The sequence below is a fragment of the Carassius gibelio genome, chromosome B25 (assembly GCF_023724105.1).
Source record: "Carassius gibelio isolate Cgi1373 ecotype wild population from Czech Republic chromosome B25, carGib1.2-hapl.c, whole genome shotgun sequence".
NCBI lineage: Eukaryota > Metazoa > Chordata > Actinopteri > Cypriniformes > Cyprinidae > Carassius > Carassius gibelio.
In genome coordinates this window covers 7,129,937-7,138,954 of record NC_068420.1, presented here as the reverse complement: position 1 = coordinate 7,138,954, position 9,018 = coordinate 7,129,937, and the positions used below count along the sequence as shown (strand labels likewise).

At 37.1% G+C, this 9,018-nt stretch overlaps 2 protein-coding genes across 2 annotated transcripts; one reads left to right on the top strand and one right to left on the bottom strand.

Moving 5' to 3' along the window:
• Positions 1-136: 136 nt before the first annotated feature.
• LOC128014603 (muscarinic acetylcholine receptor M4-like) lies at positions 137-4,189 on the top strand. Its single transcript, XM_052598294.1, has 2 exons — positions 137-2,232; positions 2,437-4,189. The coding sequence occupies exons 1-2, from the start codon at positions 2,178-2,180 to the stop codon at positions 3,759-3,761; spliced, it is 1,380 nt and encodes a 459-aa protein (XP_052454254.1). The 5' UTR covers positions 137-2,177; the 3' UTR covers positions 3,762-4,189.
• Positions 4,190-4,506: 317 nt separating this feature from the next.
• On the bottom strand, positions 4,507-7,812 carry LOC128014613 (midkine-B). The gene is made up of 4 exons (XM_052598308.1): positions 7,657-7,812; positions 5,602-5,681; positions 5,343-5,510; positions 4,507-5,232 (listed from the first exon to the last, which is right to left on the bottom strand). The coding sequence occupies exons 2-4, from the start codon at positions 5,678-5,680 to the stop codon at positions 5,036-5,038; spliced, it is 444 nt and encodes a 147-aa protein (XP_052454268.1). The 5' UTR covers position 5,681; positions 7,657-7,812; the 3' UTR covers positions 4,507-5,035.
• Between the last annotated feature and the right edge of the window lie 1,206 nt (positions 7,813-9,018).

The window sequence follows — 9,018 nt, the reverse complement described above, 5'->3', positions numbered from 1 at the left end:
TGTTTTTGATATTTATTTTTCTTCATTACAATTAGTTGTGGGTTCGTTATCGGCGTTAACGTGCTGCGTTAACGCAAGACTTATCGGGCGATTAAAAAAAATATCGCCGTTAATCTATTCTCAAAGTTGGGTTGGGAGCTGGGTCTATATACTAAGCAAGCTATGATGACTTTGACCTTGATATTTTATATAACCGACTGGCTGAGGCCAGCCTAAAAAGATGCTCAGGACAGTTGACGGGTCACTGCTGCGCATCGTCACAAAAGCTTATCTTTAACACATGTTTTTACGCCTTATTGCTTGTCGATTTAAACATTAAAGCATCCAAACACAAGACGCGGAAAAGCTGAATGGAGTAGCTGGTTACTTGCGCAATGTGTTCGGTGCGCCCTGCGCATGAGATAGAGAGGGGGGATGGGGCGCGTATCACAGACAGCGACACTGAACCGAGCTCTCTTCTGAGAAAGAGAAAGGCATATCAAAGCACTTGAACATCGAATTTGCTTATTTTTGCTCTTGTGCCGACAAATACATACAAAATATGTCGAAATATCCACCTTGGAAATTATGCTTGAAAAAACTGTCAGTTATTTCTTAAATGAAAGTAAACAGTTGAGGAAAAAAATGGGATGTGTATTATATTGGATGCGTTCATCGTCTTAAAGTGACCGCGCCTAATTTAGCTACTTTAGCTACATTACTGCAGTAATGTTAATCCAAGAAAATGAAAGAAAATCACTCACTGCTCTTGACTGAATTACTTTGTAGTTTTAACATTCAAACCAAAAATTATTCAGACACCAGGTATAATTTTTGATAGATATATATATATATATAGCAAAACTGTAATAACGTGAGAAATGTTGAAGGTGTCTGAATAAATGTAGGTTTGATTGTATATTTCATTTTTACATTGAAGACTACCCAGTGCTATTTTACATTTAATTATTTGGTTTCTGTACCTTGACACCTACAAACTTGAAAAAAACTTAAACATTGGTGTGAAACAGGCCTAATGTTGTTTGCACCTTGTGCAATGTGGAATTAGTTTACAGCTTTTTCAAGCACACTGTGATGCATTTTGGAAACCGGAGATGAGCCCCTTTTCTAATGCACCACCTAGCTTGATAAACCCTTTCTCAAAGACTTACTGTTTGTCAATTTTATTTGGGTAACACACATATTCCGAATGCCTTTGGCAGAATTCGAATGAGCCATTTTAATCTAGATTAATCTAATTAATTCAAGATCACAGTGAGATTAATCTATATTAAAAAAATTAATCTATGCCCACCACTAATTACAATACAATGCATTTCATGAAACTATCCGGGGCCATATTTTTGCATAATATCAGTTAAGAAAAGATGCTTTAAGTATTTTATTTTATTTTATATTAATTTTATTACTTTAAATGTATCCAGTAAAAATACTGTACTACAGCAATGACATACATGACAGAGAATTGTGGGAATTATAAAAAAAAGATAAAAATACTAAGACTAATCATTGCAATGACTATTTTCCTAAAGTTATATTTTTAATATTTAACCTATTTTTTTTCTTTTTTTATTTCCTTTTTTGTCAATTTTCATGACACTTTTTTTTTAATGAAAATTATAAAACAATAAAAACCAACAAGCAAACATCTTAATAAAATATGGTCTTAAAAATGAGGAAAATGTGCTTGTCTTAAAATAATTGTCAGTATGTATAATTTAAGTTTCTTTTAATTATATTATACATTACAATGTTTTCATAACCCCCACCACCACCTCAATTTACCATTGTAACATCTGTAATTTTTGTAGTATGTGTGATATTTAAAATATTTAAATAGAATCATAATAAAATGTAAAAGATGTGCTTCTGTGGAGCTTCGTTGCAAGTCAGGTAATTAGATTACATCCCTTATGTAACTGCTGCCTTCCTCTTTAGATGACTGAAGCTGCATTAAGCATACATGCTTTAAAAAAGCAACACGAAACTATGAAGAATTCAGCAGTAAAATGATCGTTCCACACTACTTTGATCATCTTCTAGTAGAATTAGTGTATTGATACAGCTTAAAGCGATTGGATGCCTGGTTCTGTATTTGGAAGGTGAGGATGGGTGTTACTGTCTGAGGAATTTAAAGTCCTCCCAGTCATTCTCTCATTCAGACGGAGCAGGAGATCATGGAGACTGGAGATGTCATTTTCACAAGGGACTTTGAGTGGTTAGTTTTTAACGGTAAGTTTGCTGATTAGATCATGTTAGGGTCATAACTTGTTTTGTGAAATGTATTTCTTCATTTTCTATGTGCAACCAATTAGAGATGTGTATTTTAGCATTTAAAGTGTACTATATACTTTTTATAGAGTTGTTTGCTCATACGTCAAGTTAAACACCCCTTTACATTTAGATTTATGATAAATTTCCGTTTACTTGTCGCAGGCTCCTCCACAAGTTCCTCCATCATGCTCAACAGTAGCTTGCACAGTCCCTTGCCCGAGGAATTGTGCTTGGTATCGGGAAGACCACAGCGTGCATTCGGGACTGTAGGGGTGGTCGTCATAATAATTATCACTAGCTGCATCAGCCTGCTAACAGTCCTGGGCAACGTCCTGGTTCTGCTTTCAATCAAAGTCAACCACAATCTCCAAACCATCAACAACTACTTCCTTTTTAGTCTAGCTTGTTCGGACCTTATCGTTGGTGTTTTCTCCATGAATCTCTACACTGTGTACGCCGTAAAGGGATATTGGCCTTTGGGACCGCAGATGTGTGACTTGTGGTTGGTTGTGGATTACGTCGTGAGTAACGCGTCTGTGATGAACCTCCTACTGATCTGTTTTGACCGGTACTTCTGCGTGACCCGGCCTCTGAGTTACCCAACCAAACGTACTGCAAGATGGGCTGGGGTGATGATTGCCGCAGCTTGGTTACAGTCTCTGCTTCTCTGGGCTCCAGCTATCCTGCTTTGGCAGACTGGGCAGGACAAGAGCAAGGTCCCAGAGGGACAATGTTACATCCTGCTCCTCGCGAACCCTGCTGTAACCCTGGCAACCACTATCCCAGCATTCTATATTCCTGTTGTAATAATGACGGTACTGTACACGAAAATATCCCTGGCCAGTCAGAGACGGGTTCATAAGTTGAAGCCTGAATCCGCAAACCTGCTTGATCCGTCTAAGACAAGTGGAGTATCGTCAACCGCAAACCCTGACCTAGTGAATGACATTAAACCAGATGACCCATGCACATTTAAACATGATTCAAAGCTCGTTAGAATGAAACGGCTCTTTTCTGTAGAGTTCAGCAGGACGGATGACTCCTTGGATTCCAGTCCTGATGCCTCTATGGAAGAGCGAGGGCTGGATGCAGAAACCTCAAGACCAAAGACCTCGACAGCCTGTGTGGAAACTAGTAGGACAAGGCAACCTCACTGTTTTCAAAACCATACTGCCATTCAGGTTCAAGGTAAAACGTCCAAGGTTGTTTTCAAGACTGCCAAGGCTCTGAGAGAGAGGAAGGTGACAAAGACCGTCCTTGCTGTTCTTCTTGCCTTCATTGTTACTTGGACTCCTTATAGCGTTATGGTTCTGATTGGTACCTTCTGCCGTTGGTGTGTCCCTGAAATTCTGTGGATGGTGGGTTACTTTATGTGCTACGTCAACAGCACGGTAAATCCAGTGTGCTATGCACTGTGTAATGCCACATTCAAAAGAACCTTTAAACGACTGTTGATGTGCAAGTTCAGAAATCTGACATTAAAATGAGTCGTATTTCAGTCTCTTATCAATGACTCCTGGCCAACCAATGAGGTACCTGATTCGCTCAGATGTTTTGTGACAGTGAAGCTGTTTTACTAGATCCAAAAGTAAAAACGTGGAGTTGGTTTAGGTTACTGGTCTTTATAATTTTTTTGATAATGTATGCATTACGTGAACGATTTTGACGTATCATAGTTGTTTGCAAATGCATTCTTACGCTAAAAGTTTGTGTAAATCAATGCAGTAGTTTAGAGAAGACCCTGATTCTTATTTTTTTGTGCATAATGCTGGTTTACCAGAGCCAAAAGTGTAAATAAAGTGAAGTATTTAGTTGCTCATATTGCACGCATTAAATGTATCGCAAAGTCATTAAGTTGATACTTATTTTTTGAGTGCGTCTTAAGTGGTTTACTAAAGTGAGAAGTAAAAATAAACATGTTTGTTGAGTTATTTGTTATTCACCATGTCGCTATAATTGCATTTGTTCTACGAATTGTATCAGAACGTTTTTTTTGTTGTTTTTGTTACAGTTTAAGACCGTTGCTCTTTGTGCAAATTGGTAAAAACCAAACAAAATTGCATTGTGATCTAGTTTTACAAGTAAAAATATACCTGTTATTTTACGTTTATAACATTACAAAAATTGCTAATTTACAACTATATTGACGTCATTAAAGTAATTTTTCCAAGTTTGTACATCTTGAACAATAAATGTGTAAACGTTGTTTTAAAAAAAAAGCACCAGAACGTATTATTGAAAATACACTTTCATTTATTCACAACCTTTAGAAGTAATCAGTTAGTGGTGTAAATTTGATTGTACATCCATCAAATCTAAAAACATAAACATTTATAAACATAGATACTTTATATAGGCCATTACTTTCAGGAGCGACGTTCATTTAAGCATTCAGCTTACATGTTATAACGTACAGAAATATTTTTCATTCGGTTTGTTGTAATTTACAAATGCTTTAGGGGCATAATTAGGCTCTCGCCAGTTTTTCTCTTTAGTAAAGACAATTTGTTAGACAACAGGTTTGCTGTGGCCAGTTTTATACATGCAAAGTCAATTACAATTAAAAATTCGCTACAGAGATCAAATTACGACAGCATAGACACGTACATTTACTAATTACAAAACAAAGAAAGTGGAAATAAAAACAACAGGTAGGGTTACAGTTTTTTTTTCCTCAGCATTCACCTTTTGGAGGATTTGGGAGTGTCACACAGGAATGTACCACTGAGTGGGAAATGGGGTTGTTGGGGTGGTCTTCAAGTTAGTTTTCCTTTCCTTTTCCTTTCTTCTTTTCACCTCCCTTGGGTTTGGGGGTCTTTGGGGTGCAAGGTTTGGACACTTTAATGGTGGCCTGGCATTCAGCGTTGAACAGTGCCTTCTTCAATGTCCCAGACCTGCTTCTGGTTCCTGTAGTAGTGTCACATTCAGCCCAGCGACCAAACTTGTACTTGCAGTCAGCTAAAAAAAAACAAGACAAAGCTCTACTGAATGGCCTGTCTAAATGTATTTTAATTTGATTCACATCCAGACATGCATTCAGTGTATTCATACACAGTAAATCTCCTTACCACCGAAGTCTTTCTTCCAGTTGCATGGGACTTTGCACTTGGTTTTCTTTGTCTGTTCGTTGCAGGTCGCCTCCCGAATGCCGGCGCCACAGTCGCCGCTGTTGGGCACACATTTCCCATACTGCCATTCACTGCACTCAGCATCTGCTTTGGGCTCTTTGCCCTTTTCTGTCGCGAAATAGAGAGTGATTATTAATGATATCGCACAAAAGGAATGTGCATTGCACCATTTGAAGTCATTTTGTAAAAAAATAAGAACCTTTTTTCTTCATACTGGCTTCCACGGTGATCATCAACACCACCAGCAGCACAAGTGCTATAGAAAATAAACTCCGCATTCTGGGAAAAAAATAAGTACAGCTGATATTAATTTCAGTTTAACTATGTAGATGCACAAGCAGATATAAAACTACGTGATTTCATTATTATTTATGTACTATTAATGAATATTTTGAATTAGCCTGTGCTTTTGTCATTTTTGTTAGTTTTTTTATTTGCTAATATTTTAATTTGAATCTTTCTGTTTAGCTTTCTTTTTTAAGTTCTAATGGTAATAATTTTATCTTGTTTCAGTTAGCTGTCAGGGCGGCATTTCTAATATTCATTTGGGCTATGATCTTAAAAGTCCAAGTTTTCAATCTTATAATATTTCGGTTTTAATTCAGTTATAAAAATTTTTAAAACATATGTTTTGGTTCGTTACAACACTGCAGGTGTCCAACCATCCAACCAGGTGTCCATAACAACAACCAGCATCACATCTGTTTGTGATTTTGCTCTTATATGCTATATGAATGGAATACCCTATTTTATATACACACACCAACATAAATACATATTATGTTGTATTTATGCTACTCAAAAACATTCATATTTGATAATTAATTTTTTTATTTTTGTCCCTTTGTTGTTTTCTGGGCTGGTTAATTAATTATTTTTTCAACCTGATTAATAATGGTTTAGTGGAATTAGTCGGTTTAAAAGGTCCTCCAAAACAGACAAAATCAGATAATAACACATCAGCTATTAATGTGTTCTCTGTAGCGTCTGAATTAAAGACACTGTGTACACAATGCCTAGCAGCTCGCTGTGTGACTCCATAAAAGAGCCTCTCTATATTTTCCTCTTCCTCGAAAAAGAAAAAAGCACGCAGCACTTCTCCTTTTCATTCTTTTCCTGCCTCCATTAAACCAGGCTCCTTTCACTCCATTCTTCAGTCACTCATAAATGTGAAGGGCTCCTCGGGGTCGGACTTTTTGTGCGAGGAGAAACAGCGGTCAGCAGGGGTCCACCGCCTCCCCTCCTCAGCCTCCGCGGGGAAAAAGGCCAAGTACTCAAAGACCTTCAGCTGGGCCTTAGAGGAGCCTGATTCACTGGCTCCGAACAAAGCAGGATCTCGCCCGTTTTGCTTCCCTCTCTCAAAGGGCCCGAACACAGATCCCATGCTGTGTCTTGAGGAGGAGGGGAGGGCCCTCCGCTCGACTCCTTTGAATGTAGGCCTATTTGCATTGGAGGACAAAACCCGCTCTGTTGATGCAAGTGGGGATGTGGGATGCTGCCTTTGATAAATGCAGAACTGGACATTTTGAAAACTTCCTGCAGGAGCACAAAGTTCACCGACACCCCAAGCGCAATCTGGAGCTTGGCGTTCCGTCGGAAGTGAATCTCAAGGCCTGATGGTTCTGATCTGGAGAAGTGGGTCAGCAGTTGCTGGCAGCTGCTCTTCTTTGGCACTTCACAGCGCATCATTATCCCTGACAGCGTTAAAGCGCCCTGGCACGCCAAAACACAAACTCCACGACTCTATAACAGCATGAATGCTACTATTTAAAGCGACATGCGCCATTAAACCAAACATAATAAACTACTTAACGATAGTGTCGCCGTCTAATTAAACCTAATATTGACGCTATCATTTTAAACTCAATATAATATTCGTATATTAAATGCAACATTAAATAGTCGTAAAATCGTGCTTTAAGTGAAACGCGTATTGACGTTAACAATCGCGTTTGTATTATGACACACTGCGTGCGTCCGCCTCCTTTCATATATCATGTCATATATACGTATCTCAGCATAAATACGCCCCAACGTTATTATTATGGATATAAATGCATTCTATTATCGCGCTGAAACGCAGATCAAATTGATAATATCAGCATATCCAAATAAATCCGGTTAATCGCAGATATTTGCATTATTTATCTCCCACTAGCAGGCTATTATTCAAACGCGCAGCGTCGTCAAACACATCGACTGCAGTATAATAATAGGAGTTGTTGGGTTATGATGATGATGATGATGTACTTGCCTTATTGCTGTGAATATGATGCTGTGTTGTGAGCGTGTGTCTGTGTTCAGCTCTCTCTATGATCTCTGCTGCTCTTTGTGTTTCTCCGAACTAGTTTGAGCTGGTCGCATAGCTGTGCACTTACACTCTCTCTCTCTCTCTCTCTCTCTCTCTCTCTCTCCACGTGATCTATCTATCTATCTATCTATCTATCTATCGATCTATCTATCTATATTTATAGAGATGTTTGCTGGTAAAAAAAAGAAAGAAAGAAATATACTATAATGTAATGACATTTTTGCAATTAGAGTTACATCAAATTAAATAAATGATCAAAATTATGATTATGGAAAGACATTTATCTTGTTTAATTGATAAATTTATTTTAATTTATTTACTTTTGCATTTATTTCTTACATCTGCCACCTTCACATGATTGCTGGAAATAATATTTTTTTTATATAATTATATCTTGTTAATTCATTTATTTTGCAACTATAAATAAATGAAACAAATAAATAAACCAAATTATAATAATGCAAAATTATGATTATAAGACATTTCTCTTGTTCAGTAATTTTTTTTAAACTGTCCTCATTTGTAGGTCACTTTGGATAAAAGCATCTGCTAAATGACAGATATAAAACATTTTACAGGCTTATTGGTAAATAAATAAATAATGTATTTATTACATAATAATGGATGCATAAAACAAATAAATATACAAAATTATGATAAAGCAGGATATTAACAATATTGAAAAAGAAAAAATTCCTATATCTGTCACCTTTGATTTATACCAATAGAAACCAATAGAAAACATTACCGTCTACAGCTCGGTGCTTGGTTCTAAATAAATGCGACTTATAGTCCAGTGCGACTTATATATGTTTTTTTTCTCATCATGACGTATTTTTGGACTGATGTGACTTATACTCAGGTGCGACTTATAGTCCGAAAAATACGGTACATAATCCATAATCTGATTCTCTGTTCAGATGAATTTGTGTGAAAAGTTTTTTTGACTTAACATTCTATCTACCAAATTTAAAATAAGCTGAGGTTAAGCTGAGGTTAAACTAATTTTAAAAAACATTTACGTGCTTTCCCTATTCTCCAGGAGCTAGAGCAGGAGAGAGAGAAACTATAGGCTTATCTCCGAAATGATAGATGACTCACAATTGTCAACACATCCATCATAGCCGGTAACTCATTCAGACATAAAGACCTCCTAGGAAGAGGCAGAGTTCAACATTACACACAGTTTACCAAGCCGTTGCTGCGCAATAAGAGAAAAATAATGATGACGACGTATGCATTCACCACTTACTACATCACTGATCTCAGTCAATTCAACCTTATAATCAAAGTAGATATTCCAAT

Bases quoted from the DNA above. Each gene is read 5' to 3' on its own strand.
- LOC128014603 (XM_052598294.1), top strand. From the start codon at position 2,178: ATGGAGACTGGAGATGTCATTTTCACAAGGGACTTTGAGTGGTTAGTT. The intron at 2,233-2,436 runs GTAAGTTTGCTG...TACTTGTCGCAG, and splicing joins TGAGTGGTTAGTTTTTAACG to GCTCCTCCACAAGTTCCTCC.
- LOC128014613 (XM_052598308.1), bottom strand. From the start codon at position 5,680: ATGCGGAGTTTATTTTCTATAGCACTTGTGCTGCTGGTGGTGTTGATG. The intron at 5,511-5,601 runs GTTCTTATTTTT...ATTTCGCGACAG, and splicing joins AGCCAGTATGAAGAAAAAAG to AAAAGGGCAAAGAGCCCAAA. The intron at 5,233-5,342 runs GTAAGGAGATTT...GTTTTTTTTTAG, and splicing joins CTGGAAGAAAGACTTCGGTG to CTGACTGCAAGTACAAGTTT.